Source organism: Ascaphus truei, chromosome 17 (genome assembly GCF_040206685.1).
Source record: "Ascaphus truei isolate aAscTru1 chromosome 17, aAscTru1.hap1, whole genome shotgun sequence".
Lineage (NCBI taxonomy): Eukaryota > Metazoa > Chordata > Amphibia > Anura > Ascaphidae > Ascaphus > Ascaphus truei.
This window is the reverse complement of record NC_134499.1, coordinates 43,960,417-43,976,765: the sequence shown is the minus strand read 5'-3', so window position 1 is coordinate 43,976,765 and position 16,349 is coordinate 43,960,417. Positions and strand designations below refer to the sequence as shown.

The window sequence follows — 16,349 nt, the reverse complement described above, 5'->3', positions numbered from 1 at the left end:
GCGTGTCATTGATTTCTCTTTTTCACGCTGATAACCTAGAGATAATGCAGACTTTTTTACACCCACTGATAATGGAACATTTTGCTATACAGGCATACCCCGGTTTAAGGACACTCACTTTAAGTACACTCGCGAGTAAGTACATATCGCTCAATAGGGAAACGGCATCTCACGCATGCGCCTGTCGGCACGTCCTGAACCGCAATTCCGGCTCCCTACCTGTACCAAAGCTGTGCGCAAGCGGGGAGACTATAGAGCCTGTTACAAATGCGTTATTTACATCAGTTATGCACGTATATGACGATTGCAGTACAGTACATGCATCGATCCGTGGGAAAAGGTAGTGCTTCACTTTAAGTACATTTTCGCTTTACATACATGCTCCGGTCCCATTGCGTACGTTAATGCGGGGTATGCCTGTATAGTGCAGAATAGCACAAAGTTTCCATAAGATTTAATAGCCGTGATAACACCAAATATCACAGAATATCCTATCGGGCCACGCCAGTGGAACTAATAACTTTGGCTAGATCTGCGGGTCTTTCTGAATTCTCAGAATAGTTTTTTGCTTTGGTGAAATTTTGATATAAAATATTTTGATAGTAAATAGTTATCATTGTGGTTTTCTCAAACCTGCCTATGTCACGGCCGTGATTGTTCAATGTGGTCATTTTTGCAGCATCCTTTTCTCTGTTAAGCTTACGTAGCTACACTAGATCTTGATGAAAGAGTTATGGCCCATATTTACTAAACAGTGCTATTGCATAGGACACATCCTGGCATAGTAAGACACCGTGTGGGCCAGAAGGTGTCCGTAGCGCTGGTTTGTGAGGCTCCGCCCAGGGTGAAGGCTCGCTCGCTCGCACTTGAGCACTGTGACATCACGCACTGCGCAAGCTGGAGCGATTCCTGGCCGGACTGTAGTGCGTCGGGGGGCGTGGCCGTGACGCTATGGAGCTGGTTCAACCTCATTGGGTGAACCGCCCACGTGACCTGACCATCGCGCTCAAAGACAAATCTATATGACTCCACTCGCATGCGCACTACAGCTGCTCTCATTGACTCACGCTATCGCGCACGAGCGAGCGAGCCTTCAGCCTGGACGAGCCCTAAATGGGGGCCCATCTGTTGCATTTTGTGATACATTTTAAAAGATCAACTATAGAAATGGGCGATCGGCCGGTTCTCTGGTCTGCGGATTTCTGGGGATCAATCTCATAAAGGGCGATACGCGCTTTACATTGTTTTATAAATGATTATTACCAATACGCTGCATGTAAGGCCAAGTCCCCGCTAGCGCTGAGCGGGGAATTACATATATAGATTGGCGCTTAGGTAAACAAAAAAACTATACTTACCCGCGCGCTCAACTACCCGCAGTGCCCCTCCCCCACGCGCGTACAAGCCGGACACCCGGCGCTCATGCTTGGAGCGCTCAGTGCCAGCGGGGACTTGGCCTAAAAGATTTTCAACCGGGTTCGGCCACCAGGGGCGGAGAGCTGCGAAGTGGGCGGGGGGAGAGCTGCGAAGGGGGCGGGGGGAGAGCTGCGAAGGGGGCGGGGGGAGAGCTGCAACAACTCTCCCGGCTGTCCATTGGTGGTGGTATGGCGGCACTCCACGTAGCAGTGACCTGGCGGTTCCCGAGTTTAGCAGCTGCCTGGTCCCTGCGATCCTTCCACTCCCTGCTCCGGTCTGCGCCAGAAGTCGCGTTCAACTTCTGGCTGACAGGAGGTGGGAGCTACGGATTGGCGCAGGCCCCAAGGTAAGCGAGGTGTGTGAGCGGGAGGTGCGCGTGTGTGAGAGCGCGAGGTGCGCCTGTGTGAGAGCGCGATGTGCGTGTGTGTGAGCGCGAGGTGCGTGTGTGTGAGCGCGAGGTGCGTGAGCGCGAGGTGCGTGTGTGTGAGAGAGCGAGGTGTGTGAGCGGGAGGTGCGCGTGTGTGAGCGCGAGGTGTGTGAGCGCGAGGTGTGTGAGCGCGAGGTGCGCGTGTGTGAGAGCGCGAGGTGCGTGTGTGAGCGCGAGGTGCGTGTGTGTGAGCGCGAGGTGCGCGTGTGAGAGCGCGAGGTGTGTGAGCTCGCGCGTGTGTGAGAGCGCGAGGTGTGTGAGCTCGAGGTGCGCGTGTGTGAGAGCGTGAGGTGCGCGTTTGTGAGAGCATGAGGTGTGTGAGCGCGAGGTGCGTGTGTGTGAGCGCGAGGTGCGTGTGTGTGAGCGTGAGGTGTGTGAGCGCGAGGTGCGCGTGTGAGCGCGAGGTGTGAGCGTGAGAGCGCGAGGTGTGTGAGCGCGAGGTGCGAGTGTGTGAGAGCGCGAGGTGTGAGAGCGCGAGGTGTGAGAGCGCGAGGTGCGCGCATGTGAGCGCGAGGTGTGTGAGCGCGAGGTGCGTGTGAGAGCGCGTGTGTGTGAGCGCGAGGTTCACGTGTGTGAGAGCGCGAGGTGTGTGAGCGCGAGGTGCACGTGTGTGAGAGCGCGAGGTGTGTGAGCTCTCTGCTGTTCTCACTGCAGGGATTTTCGCGCACGTTCCGACAGTTCCTTTAAAAAAAATATGCGTGTATAAGAGGAAGGGGGAGGGGGGTGGGGGTGGGGTGGGGGGAGGGGGGTGGGGTGGGGGGAGTGTGTGTGTGGGGGGGGGGGAGAGTGCGTGATGGGGAGGGGTGAAAGTGTGAGAGGGGAGGGGGGAGGTGTGTGAGAGGGGGGGAGGGGAGGAAGAAAGACTGGATAGAGCAGGTTGGGGTTCTCCAAAATTTGACCATCTAATTCCTATGGTTCCGTAACCTTTAAAAGGGTTGAGAAGCGCCGGCTCCGGGATAACCGCCTGTAGATCACTTCAACAAGATGAATGCCATTTCACTGTATAACATCTTGCACATTTGCAACCTGCGTTGGTTCATCTTTTTCCAGGAAAGACGTTTATTTGATGCTTTTATAATGTCAACATTTTTTTAAACTCTTTTATTTTTGGTTGAATCCGACATCGGCGTTTCCTGGGAGTCGCGTCATTACTGGAAACAAACTCATTTGGGTATACAAGAGTGGTCCTAGTTTAATATGTATATCTGTTTCTTTTCTTCCAGGTGTTGATAGGTTCCCCACAAATAACAATCGCAGCGGCTGCAAATGGGGAAAAAATGACCGTGCAGCCGGCAAATACCCACAAGTTTATTGTTGTCGTTGGTGATAAAAGCAACAATTTAAAAGGTAAATGTAACAAATGTTTGTTTCAATAAATGTTATGCCAGAATGGCGCTAGTAACGTATGGCCAAGATTACTTGGGCTACCAATCCCTACACTCGCCGTCTGTAATAAAAGTGCAGCGCTCCTAGGCGGGTAACCCTTACTCCTAGAAATGACCTTCTCCATCTTGTAGTACATTTATGTTTCCGGTATGCTGTACGTTCCAAGTTTTTTTTAATATTTTATTTTCTAGGGAATGCTTTTAAAGCAGAGAACTGTATAAATGTTTTTTTTTTATATGGAGGCAAACTACAAATATAGCTGGCAGGGTCACCAATATTGGGGATGTGAAGAGGGCCCTCAGAGCACTGGAACGTGTTTCACACCTAGATGGCACTTTATGAAAGAGTAACACCCCTCTCCCCCTCCTCATGTCTGTATTCTAAGGCATGGGTGCATGAGATTTTGTTTTTGGGGGGGTGAGTGGTTACAGAGGCCCCGCGCTCTTCCCAAGGCATTTATATTAAATGCTGGGGGACCGCGCGATGCCTCTGTAACGTCCCTTACCGAGATTCAGCCGGCTTCGGTCGAAGCAGCGTTCATGTGACGTGACATCACATTACCCTGCGGCGTCATTTGACGCTGTCACAGAGGTAAGCGAGCACTGGGGGAGAGCGGGCAGGGGGGCACAGCACCAGAAGTTTACGCACCCCATTTCTAAGGGACTGTGTGGGAAGATCGCTCGCATTGCATATTTAGTGAACATCAATAAAATACAATAATTACGTTAATCTTTTCACATTCACAAGGATGTCAAAATAGTTTTTCTAAACCCACAGCTTCTATTAAACTGTTTCAAATCATTTGTTCCTTGTGATTGTGATATGATTGATAGATTTGATCCAGTTCTCTTTAGTGGCGCCTGTATTTGAATCTATGCTTGTAAGACATTTGAAAAGGTATTGTAGTGTTTCGTTGCACACGCAGAAGTACTGTATGCATAATAACTCTGTTCAGCGACTTACATTGGTAATAAAAGCTAGAATATATACTAGAATAATAGCTGTGATTATTGTTACATCTGCACATTTTTATAATCGGTGATCCAGACACAATAGTACAATGTGAAAATTAAATCATTTATCTACAGGAATTTTTTAAGTCCATTGGTTATTTACTTTATATGAAATATGGGTGTACTTTGTACAAGATGAAACCCTGTTCATAAAGGGATACATTAAACTTGGTTTTACATTCTTTCTTGTGCCTTTTTCGGACGCTCCTAGGGAAAGCAATTATTTAGAAAAACAAAATTGAACATATATTTTTCCAAAAGTCCCAGAAGCAGGAGAGAAATGAATGTTTATGCTGCAAGTTATGACAGAAATAGATTGCAACTAGTTATTTTGGAAAGAAACAAAGGACTGGTTGCCGCGCAGTTTAATTCTTAGCTGCGGAAAATATGTTGACGTTTTCCAAAGAACCGATGAGAATAATAATCTTTCATTCATTGTCCATTTTCAGTTCATTTTTCCCTCCAGCAGCACCTTGCATTTACTTTATATCAAACACCATTTTTTCACTTGATTTTCTGTCTTTTTAAATCAATGAATTGTGAGATACAAGTCCATATAATACTCACAAATGTATTTATGAAATAAGTAGGAAGTAGGGAGAACATATTACAAATATAAAAATAACAACTTTTTAACTAATGTGCTCCGAAAATAGTAAAATAGCAGATATTCTGAAATCATGCAGTTAATTCACTTAACATCTATCTATCGCAATGTCTCGTATAGCGCATGCACAGAACCCGGCTCCTATGTGACTATCGCAATGTCTCGTATAGCGCATGCACAGAACCCAGCTCCTATGTGAATATCTATATGTCTCGTATAGCGCATGCACAGAACCCGGTTCATGCACTTTTTAAGAACGTCAAAGGTGAAGCGAAGAATCAATTGGAGTTTGGAAAGGTGATTTCAAAGAGCCAATTCTTGGCCCTCTTTCTGAGAGTGGGATGGTATACACATACATATAGTGCAGAATAAATAAATATCGCAACTGGACTAACACGGCTATTTCTGTTTTATACATACATATACAATTTTTTTTTTTTTAAACCGCATGGATTGCCTCTTTAAACATAAACAAAGTTATCAATCGGGTCAAATGTGACTACTTTTATCAGTTTATCGGAATAAATTCAGGGTGGTTTAAAAAAACAACTTTTAAATTAATATTGCAGGTGAATGTTCAGTTGGTCAGATTGAAGCAATTGAGGAGCTCCAGCCACAAAGTATTATCAACTGCCATTTGCATTTTAATGACCATACATTACAAATACCTGCGCCTGAAATCTTCACTGCAAAACCTGGGTTTGATGCGGAGTCGGGTATGTATGTTTTGCTACCATTGCTATCACATTAAATAACCTGTTGAAATTCATGTTTAATGACAAATGTATTTAAAAACATAATTTAATTAAAAAATATATATATTTATTTATTTAAGTGTAGGGAATTTTCCTTGCCCAAAATAAAGAGTGGGCACTTCACTGGTGTTTTGGTTCTAATAAAACAGAATCCTGTCATGGATTTTCCTTATAGACTTCTACCAGCGGTTTGAAACCTGGATTTGTACTACAGTCATTTATTAATAACTATATATTTACAATAGGTGTAGCAGATGCTATTTGTCCAAATATGCTATTCAAGTTTTGTATGCCAAGTGTTACATTAGTGAGATGAAAATAACCAAAGTGTGTACGTGAGTATGTAAACGCATGCAATATACGTTATGTATAATACATATAGAGATTTCTTTGTGTAAGGCTATGCTTATAGTGCAGGCTACGGCGACGCAACCGCGTGATGTCAGCCGTTTGCCGTTGTAATAGCGATTCCTGCTGATAGTGCAGGAGACGAGGGCGACCGGGGAGCGTGGCGGAGGTGTGGCCGTGAGCGGTTCGCCCCCATTGGCTGAACCAATCACGTGCCTCTGACGCCACGCGGCGATTGCCGAAAAAGTAAAAATCCTTTGACTACCGGCGATGGCGACCGCTCCGTCGCTCTGCAGCGCCGTCACGGTTGCGCCCACTATGAGCACCCGCGACGGACTGCATGTACTTGATACGGCGCTGCGTGACGTCGCCGTAGCTAGTACTATACGCGCAGGCTAAGAAATAAACTGGAAGCAAGTCTAAGCTACAATCCACAATCCACATTATGTAGTAAAATGTGGCATAAAACGCACCATTCCTAGTCATTTCATAATAATTCTACGGCATTTCGGAGAGAAATGTAACCCGTTCCTTCCTCCAGTTTCCACACAAAATAGCCCCGTGTGTTTGTTTCTTTTCTAAGATCTTCCTTTACACAGAGAGATTTGAATACATTAAATAACGTGTTTTAGTTTAATAGTGAATAGTTTTATAATGTGTCATGTTTATTAGAAATCTATTGAAAACCTGTTTGATGCTGGAAATATCAGGTTATTTGGTTAATCATGTGCACAATTTTTCTTTCTTATATGTAGGTCATTACACCTGTTCTATCACAAGACTTGAGCTTACAGAGAGCCAACTTAAACATCTCAGCATGGCTGATCCTTCTCTTACTTTGACAGTATCAGTACACGGAAGTAATTTGTACAGAGAACAGATCGCTGTTAATGTCACCATTTATACCGGTTTTTATGCGAATCAGAAAGAAATAATTTTAAGCAATCATTACCCAACATCCGATCTCAAAATATTTGGAGCTGCTGAGATACTAAAGAATTTAGAGGTGAATATACTGTAAAAAAAAAAAAAAAAAACCTGTATTGTTGTATGCCAGCTCATCACAATTAAAGCGTGTAATATATGATTTTATAATAAATAGTCCACAATTGTACTGCATTGTTTTATTAGAATCACAAACATAATTTAGATGAAGCACATTTGTTAAAAAGGGGTGAAAAATGGTTGATTCGACGGTCAACGTCACCTGATGTCTATAAAAATAAATCTATTAATAATTATTTTAAAGGAGCAGTGTGTGTGTGTGTGTGTGTGTGTGTGTGTGTGTGTGTGTGTGGTAAATAAATGAGAACAAAGGCACTCCGTCGGGTAAACAGTGGTGGGTGCAAATCCTATATGAGCAAAATAGGCAATACGATACCGTGTGGACGAATATCAGAGGCAGCACTCCAGAAAGTAGTCAAAAAAGATTTGTATTAATTTGATGTCTTATTAATACAAATCTTTTTTGACTACTTTCTGGAGTGCTGCCTCTGATATTCGTCCACACGGTATCGTATTGCTTATATATATACACTAGCTGATATTCCCAGCATTTCCCAGGATAACATTTTCCCGCTCCCTCCCCCCATTCTCCTCTCTTCCCCCTCCCCCCATCTTCCCCCCCTCTTTTTCTCCCCCGTTCACAGCAATCCGCCCCCCCCCCCCTGCACATCAATGCGGCCCCCCGGTCTTAGCTAAGGTTCACCACAGATAACATTTCAGCCTTGTTTCTAAGAGAGTTTTTTGGTTTAATCAATTGTAAGATCGCCCGAAGAAGAGATCAGTGTATCTCTAAGCTCACACAAATAAAAGCATTTCCTTAGCCACAAAATGGTATTGAATATTTGTTTTTGATTATTTAGCTCGGCTGACACAGTACAGAGAATGTTATATAATACATAATTAGAATTGTGTAATACTGTAGCAGCACCATTTCCCATGATTCACTTGATGCAGTGTATCTCTCGGGTGTACTGTATCGTTTTAATGGAATGGTTAAGAATAGTTCATAAGTGGTACTCAAGATTACGATGTAATATTGTATATATTGTTGAAGAGTAAGGGGTGAACCATAGATTTCAAATTTAGCTACTGTGTATCCTACTGTGGACCCCATCAGACGGGGTCTATATGCTGGTTCTGCGAAGTTACACATGATGTTACACATTTTCCTAGCAAAAACTGTATTCTTTTGCATGTAAAGTTTAGACCTTTTAATTGACCATGAGTTAAAAAGCAGTTATACTGGGTTCCATTATCTACATTATCTTGTGTTATGTTTTGGTTGTATCAGACCTACTGTATGTAGGAATAGGGACAACGTAATTACGCTAGTGTCAAGTGAAATCTGAGCAATTTAAACCCAAGCCTCTTTAACGATGAGTCTCTGTCTTTTTGTAATAAAGATATCCACAGTCGACTGCTTGTTTAGAACAAGGGTTCCAGACCTGTGCTCGACACTGTGTGTCCGCCATACTCCTATGTATCCAGCCTCGTTCTCCGGGCATGTGCTCACTTAAAGATACAGCAACATAGAAACCCCAGACAGGGTTGCACTGTCCCACGATCCAAAGGAGAGGGCTCAGTAACATTAGTAAGATCATTAAAAACATGAATTTATTCATCAAAGTACTAAACACATCCAAAAAGAACATAGGAACCTCCTTTCAATTGACCAGCCTAATCGTTCTTCATAGATGTAGTTGACAGATGAGCATTTACGATTTCCCAAAAGCATTTATTTCATGCAGACTTGTGAAGTCTTAAACTCCTGTTTTAAAAACTTTTATAATTATCCATTAAGTCGGACAGTAGGAGGAATTAGGTCACTGAGAGGCGCATACTGTATCATTTTGAGAAGAGGAACATATTATGTTATACATTTTAATTCTGTTCAGCTGTGTTCACAAAATGTATTGTACGTGTATTTACTTTTACAGGTGAAGCCTGAATCTCCTGTGGTTACGGTCTATCTAAAGGAAAAATCCTATGGACTGCCGAGTTTTGTAATATATGAAGTTAGTATAGCTGATGCAAGAGATTTAAGCCAAGGATCTCTATCAACAACACTTATAGTATCCAGCTATCTCTCTGACCATGCTATTAGTGTTCCAATAAAATTGGTTTCAGCAACGGGGCCAACAAAAGGTATGCGCAGAAATGATTACCTCATGCATTTTTCCTTTAGTTTGTATTAAATACAAAATGTCATAATGCAAATAATAATAATGTAAGTCTGACTTCTGAGCACTTCCTGAAAATCCGAGATGTGCACAATTTGCCCAAATTTAGCAAGTAAAGCCTCCACATCCTGAAATATGGGTTTTGCAAGAGTGCGTGTCTTCCTATTAAGTACCGCCCGACTCACTCATCTGTTCAACACGTGGAGATGTACAGTACACGTGGAGATGTACAGTACACGTGGAGATGTACAGTACACGTGGAGATGTACAGTACACGTGGAGATGTACAGTACACGTGGAGATGTACAGTACACGTGGAGATGTACAGTACACGTGGAGATGTACAGTACACGTGGAGATGTACAGTACACGTGGAGATGTACAGTACACGTGGAGATGTACAGTACATGTGGAGATATACAGTACAGTACTCGTGGAAGAAACGGAGATGCCTGGGACATATGCTAATTGAAATAATTTGAATTTACTTTGTATATTCAAATTACCTAATGGTATCAGGTGTGTTTACATGTATCCATCAACGTATTTTTATTAGGCGGTATACAACTCAATGCATACTCTACTAAATAGGACTCGCTCCCCCCCACTCCTCCAAAAGCCATATTTCAATAGATTCTTCTCTGGCGAAAATCAAAGTTTGAGCGAAAATGTTGAATTTTGATTGAACTTTTCCATTTCGCCCAAATCTTTTAGGTTAAAAAGTGCTAGAAAACTTTTTCGAATGTTTTTTTTAAAAGAGCAAGCGAAACAGTACAGTAAATGAAGCAAATTTTGATACGTTTCAATATGATACATCTAATTTACAAAGGAGGTATGCAGAGCTGAAGGACAGTCTGACCAGTTTACTCAATCATACAACAGATATATGCTGATAGTTTATAGGTCTGTATTACTTTCTTACAAACATGACAGGGCAGGGCCCCTTTATCCAATGGGGGAAAAGGGTAGTTGCCCGGGCACGCCGACAGGGGCGGTCAGCCGGGACTGCTGCCCCGGGCACAGTGAGTCAAGGGAAACTGGGCCCTCCAGCCAGCGACCCCAACATATTGTGACAGATCCACAGACACGCCGGTCAGAGGGCATCTGCTGGAAGGGAGACCCCCTCTGGCATGGCCCCTCCACAGACCACTAGCAGGTCCCCCCCAATTCTACGAGGCTTTCATGGTCAAGGCTCAAGGGAGCCCACTAGTTTATACTCTAGCCTTACATCGGCACTGAGACAAAGTAGTCCTTTTCGGTGGCTAAAAGAAAGTTGTGCGTTGGTAAGGTTGCGTAATCTGACAAAGATATAATGGTACTTACACTGGTCAGAAAAATGGACAGGGCTGAGGTTGAAGTCCTGAAATGATAGATAAAATTCACAAATTTACAGCTAGCCTTGGGGTGCAGGTTATAGCTGCTAGGTTTAGCTTTTTCCGAATTCCTGTCCTCTGTAACGGTTGTTAATAATCAATTCAATATTTTATTGCACAAGGAAGATAATACTTTCTAAAAATTCATTCTGTGGCCCTTTTTGTTTTAGAAGTACAAATTCTAATTGCTAGTTATGCTTCCTAATGCATCTAATTGTTCGCACAGTAGTGTGTAAGGCAACCTCATTGAGGATCAGTGCCAGATATTGACATTTATCAGGACATGGAGCCTAGCTAGAGGTATTGGATCTCCGGAATTCTCTCCTCTACATAAGCAATGAGGCAGAACATCGACCTGATTTATATACTTCAGTTCACTATGTTTCTAGTTAAAAGTAAAACCTGCGACAAAAACATTCTCTGCTAATAATCTGCGTTCTTTTTCAGTTTCTTCTATTGAAGGATACAGCTTCTTTCAACATTTCATTGATTCTTATCAAGTGATATTCTTCACTCTCTTTGCACTGTTGGCAGGGGCTGCAGTTGTGATAATAGGTAAAGTAAAATACGGTGATATTACACGTATACAAATTTGTATTTTTAAATATATATTTATTTATATTAAGGCTTTGTCATGTTGTTTTCCAGCTTTCTCACCCAGGGAGCGGGTTCCTCATCCAGCTTTTTATCCCTGGACACCTCCTCAGTCTGTTAATAACAGTAAGGATTAATAATTATATTTTGGAAAGTCTCATTTGATTTTTTTGTTTTAAGGATTGTAGTTATGGGGGGCTATCGCACATGTTCTGTTGGGCATTATTTTCAAACAAAAAACGCGTATTCAGACCGAAGAGGTTATTCTTAAGCAGTTGGAACATTTACAATTCAACTGAGAGAATTGCCATACAATAAACCATTATATTTTTTTTATCTTTTTGGTTTTGCAACGTATTCCCCAGCGGTCCCGGCAAATCAAACCACTTCAAGTAGAAACAGCAATTCACAATCAAGACTATTATGGAGTCCGGACTATGCTTCGAATTAAAAAGAAATGATCCACCAAAGACGACATTTATTTGTTCAAGAATGTGCCTTTTAACATTTAAGCAAATGTTTCATGTTGGATTAGAAATGTTGGTGCTCGTTTGTGTGCATTTTGCAGTGTTTTGTCTTGGTTTATGGCACGTCACTTTTACGTAGACTCCTGTTTCTTTGTGTTATCTGAAGTCTCTTGATGAGAATTGTTAGATTGCCGGTGTACGCAACGACCAGCTGGATTGTCATATGATGGATGTGCTTTTTTTTTTTCATGCTGTCTAGTATCTTGCCAAGTGAATACCAATAAGGGGTAAGATAGAGATGATAGTTTTGTGGCTACCTCCTATTTTTAGATGCAAATATGAAGGACCACTAAAACCTCTTCATTGGGGATATCAGTAATGTTGATAGATGCAAGATTCCACTTCTACTCAGGTTCTGTTTATTTTACAGTTTATATTTAAGTGAAATTATAGCACTATCTTAATGTGAGTCTCTAAAATCCAGGAAGAGGGTTTAGAATAAAGATTTTCCTTATGTACAGTACTAAAACTCAGGAATATTCTGCACTGATATGTAGCCTCGCAATGTGAGCCCTAAACAATTGGAAATCTGTAACTGTGAATTTATGTTTCGAGAAACAAATCCAACCATTACTTACTGTATGCAAATATATCTTTGGGGCATCTAAGTAATCAAGCTAGCTGTAATGACTGTGTGCTTACCTGTTTATCTACAGAGATAAAAAAAACATCACATTACCATAGTACCATAAAGTTAACATTGATGATGACTCGCTAATTGCACCTGGAAATACCCTGCAATATACAGATCATGTTAGTGATATTATATTTTTAAGCAATAACCCTGCCTTTTTTTAGTTCCATGTAGCAGAACTGTGCTGGTATTCCCACAGTACCACGGTGTGGTATTCCCACAGTACGAGAGCACCAGTTCAGCTTTTGTGAACTTGAGAAGTGTTGGGGTGGGGAAAAGAGGGATTCCTGCCTTGTGATATCAGTGGTCCCCTTATTGAACATATTTCACAGAGATGCTTGGCTTTGGTAAGCTCATTAAAGCTAGACCCGTTGTCCTCATTCAGTAAAATATAAATAATAATAGGACTTATTTACAAAAATCCGAGCAAGTGGGATTTCTGCTTTAAAGGAATAAAGGAGTTTCATGGGGTAAAATAAAGCCAGATAATCTTTACCTTATTCATAGCATTTTATGTACACTGACTAACTGCCGCTACAATTCCTTGGTGTTCCTTTTTGTTGCACTATGACACTGGTACATATCTTTGGACAGTCGTGATCAATATTTTAGTTGATATTTTGCCTCTGTTTTTTTGTTGTTATTACCTAAACGGTGTGGTATTATTATTTTTTTACCATCATTTAACACACATTTTTGATAACCAGTCCTCTCACTTTCTCTAATCAAATGCTCCTAGCACCTCATGCAATAAGTGCTGACTTTAGTTGCATTCTCTCAGTTATGGGGAAATGCTTTAAATAAAAGATGCCATCCAGTCGATAAAGGTATCCCAACTTTGAATTGGCCATTTTCTTCTATCCTTGCAAATTGATATATATACAGACAGAGACACTATAAATAACCACATATTTATGAATATACACAGACACACACACACACACACACACACACACACACACACACACACACACACACACACACACTATAAATAACCACATTATCTATGAATATATACACACACACACACACACACAGATAAGTAATAATATAGTAATAATAAGTATATTATATATGAATATACACAGGGACACTATAAATAACCACACTCCGACAACAATCGTCTTGTGACTGGGTGCTCGAAAACCAGAGAACGTCAGATATAGAAGAAATTGAAACTCGCAGGACTTGTACAAAAACAAAAGTTGGCTTTATTAAATCAACATTTATTCAATCAACAAGTCTTGAGGAAGGTCCTGGACAGAAACATTGATTTAATAACCCAATTTTTTCAACAAGCCCCGTAAGTGCCGATATTATCCATGAGTATACACACACACACACACACACACACACACACACACACACACACACACACAGCTGTTCTCTTTCAGAGTTCCCAGTTGATATTTTGTGGTTGGTGCGTGCCCCTGTTTCTTTGCTGCTTCTGTTCCTTCCCTGAGCTTCACCTTCAGTGTCCTGGGAGCAGGGAACATCCTGTTGATATCTCGGTATTCTCCTCCTTGACTGCGGCCACACCAACACCTTTTCCTCACCAATAAGAGGCCTAGAGTAAATTGCATCTATACATTGTTAGGGGAGACAAGTCCGCAGGAAAGGATATCATAGGAATGAATATGTACAATAATTTTGTTTTTCTTGTAAAATTCTCACACCCCTAAAACTCCCATATTTGTAATGGAGGGAATAAGGCAGCAACCACCTTTTTCTGTTTTATCCTTTTTTCCTAAAAAAAAATTTTTTTCCAACTATGATTTTTTTGGGTTTTTGAAATGCATACATTGTCTCACAACACGTTGTCAATCTTCTGTACACCCCTTAAATCAACATACAACAAAATAGACAAGACAGACTTAGGGCCTACATGACTAGCACGACACCAGGAAGGACCAACAGGGAGGGGAGGGGGGTGTGTGGGGGGGCGAGACCACAGCAGTCGAATGCAGGATGATGACTCTTCCCCCGTGACCGTTCGCTTTTCTTCTTCCATAGGGTTACCTTTTTTCCTATTTATTAAACTGCACATATTTTTGCATATATCATGCGAATAACATCTCAATAACATTAAATTGGTTAAGTATTTTGGTGGTATATATGGACTCTTTCCTGTCCGTAAAAATGCACAATCTCATTTGATTATGGGGGGGTAAGATCTCTGGGTGAACATTTCCATGTGGAGTTGCAGTCTATTGAATGTCTAATTTTGTGAGATTTCCTCATTTGCATACTGCATGGATTTGCACAAACGGAAGCAAGTTGTGATTTAAAATGTGGTTCTCACAGTTTCATGAAATAGGCCCCAATTTGTGAGATTGTAGACAGACACCTAAAAATGTCTTGTGTGTAAATTATTCCTGCACTTACATTGATTTAAAAATCACACAGATATGGTACGTTTCATTTGCTCAACAACTGTTAAAATTATTTAATAAAGGTCCAAGTCCCAGCTTTCATGGTATTAAATGTGTAATTTCTATAACTGAAATATAAGGTACATCAAATGAAAAATTGAAAGGCTAAAATGTGAATTTATTTTCAATGTATTTTTCAACTGAATGCTACTAAGTTGTTATTTTTTGTTATGAGCCAGTAAAGTACTCCATGCTAGATATACCTCACAATGTTCAAGTTTAAAGTTGGTCTCAAAGTATACATTCAAAATATTCTACTGTGTTTTATATAAATACACTTGCAATGATCTTTTTTTTGGTTTGTTTTTTGTGTCCCCTGAATATTGCTGCGGTGCTTTTCTGTTGGCCTAGCTCATAATTTTCTAAGTTTGTTCTATATCAAATTTGCTTAACTGGTTTGTATAATAAATGTTATGAAGTTTCTTTATAAAATCAAAGTTTGTTTTTTATTGTTTTTGTCTACCAATCCTTTGACAAGACAAGTGTGTGTGTGTGTGTGTGTGTGTGTGTGTGTGTGTGTGTGTGTGTGTGTGTCTCCTTAGGATTTTCACATATTTCAAACCTAAGGCCTCGGGCATGGTCAGCGCTGAGGCGCGCGCTGCTGCTCGGCACTGAGCCCCTGCAGCCGCAATGAGAGCGGCTTTAGCAGGGGCTCGCGCACGCATGCGGAAGCGTGTGTCTCACAGAGTTTTGAAATTTGGCGCTCGCCGGAGCGCAGGGCCTGTCACATGAGCGGTTCGCCCAATGAGGGCGAACCAGCTCCGTGACGTCACTGGCCCGCCCCCGACACGCCCACGGACGGCGCGCTGTGTAAGGCCAGGGAAAGCACTGCTTTCCCTGAGCCTCAGCGCGCCTCCGCACTGTTTCGGGCACTATGTCCCAGGCCTAAGATGTCATTAGATTGTAATCGAAGTCCTAATAATAGATAAAGATAACCTGAATAATTGACACAAAAACATGATACTTTTTCAACATTTATCCACAAATGATTAAAAATTCAATATCAATGTGTGAAAAACTATGTAGCATGTGTGAGAAACTATGTAACTATGTAACGTGTGTGAGAAAGTATGTAACTATGTAACGTGAGTGAGAAACTATGTAACGTGTGAGAAAGTATGTAACTATGTAACATACTATGTAACTATGTAACATGTGTGAGAAAGTATGTAACGTGTGAGAAAGTATGTAACTATGTAACATGTGTGAGAAAGTATGTAACGTGTGAGAAAGTATGTAACTATGTAACGTGTGAGAAAGTATGTAACTATGTAACGTGTGTGAGAATGTAAGTGACCCTTTAGATTCAGTACCTGGTGGCGCCCCCTTGAGCAGCAATTACTTCAACTGCGCGTTTCCTGTAGCTGCCGGTCAGTCTCTCACATCGGGTTTGAGGAATTTTGAACAATTCCTCCTTACAGAACTGCTTCAACTCAGTGGCATTTGAGGGGTTCCTTGCATGGACAGCTCACTTCAGGTCCTGACACAACATTTCAATGGGGTTTAGGTCTGGACTTTGATTAGGCTATTCTAAAATGCGGAATTTCTTCTTCTGTAGCCATTCTTTTGTAGATCTGCTTGTATGTTTAGGATCTTTGTCTTGCTTTGTGACCCACTTTCGCTTCAGCTCACAGACGGATGGCCTGACATTC

General features: G+C 41.8%; 1 protein-coding gene across 2 annotated transcripts in view; it reads left to right on the top strand.

The window, feature by feature from the left end:
• The window catches only part of NUP210 (nucleoporin 210), a 110,703-nt gene extending 95,569 nt beyond the window's left edge, over window positions 1–15,134 (top strand). Inside the window, exons 34-40 of one of the 2 annotated variants that reach the window (XM_075574989.1) lie at window positions 3,067–3,190; window positions 5,419–5,565; window positions 6,708–6,958; window positions 8,895–9,102; window positions 10,958–11,065; window positions 11,159–11,230; window positions 11,470–15,134. In XM_075574989.1, the coding sequence (XP_075431104.1) occupies window positions 3,067–3,190; window positions 5,419–5,565; window positions 6,708–6,958; window positions 8,895–9,102; window positions 10,958–11,065; window positions 11,159–11,230; window positions 11,470–11,555 (996 nt within the window). In that variant the 3' untranslated portion in view covers window positions 11,556–15,134. Of the gene's footprint in view, window positions 1–3,066; window positions 3,191–5,418; window positions 5,566–6,707; window positions 6,959–8,894; window positions 9,103–10,957; window positions 11,066–11,158; window positions 11,233–11,450 lie in introns of both variants that reach the window. The other variant, XM_075574988.1, reaches the window with a different exon arrangement.
• Window positions 15,135–16,349: the final 1,215 nt, after the last annotated feature.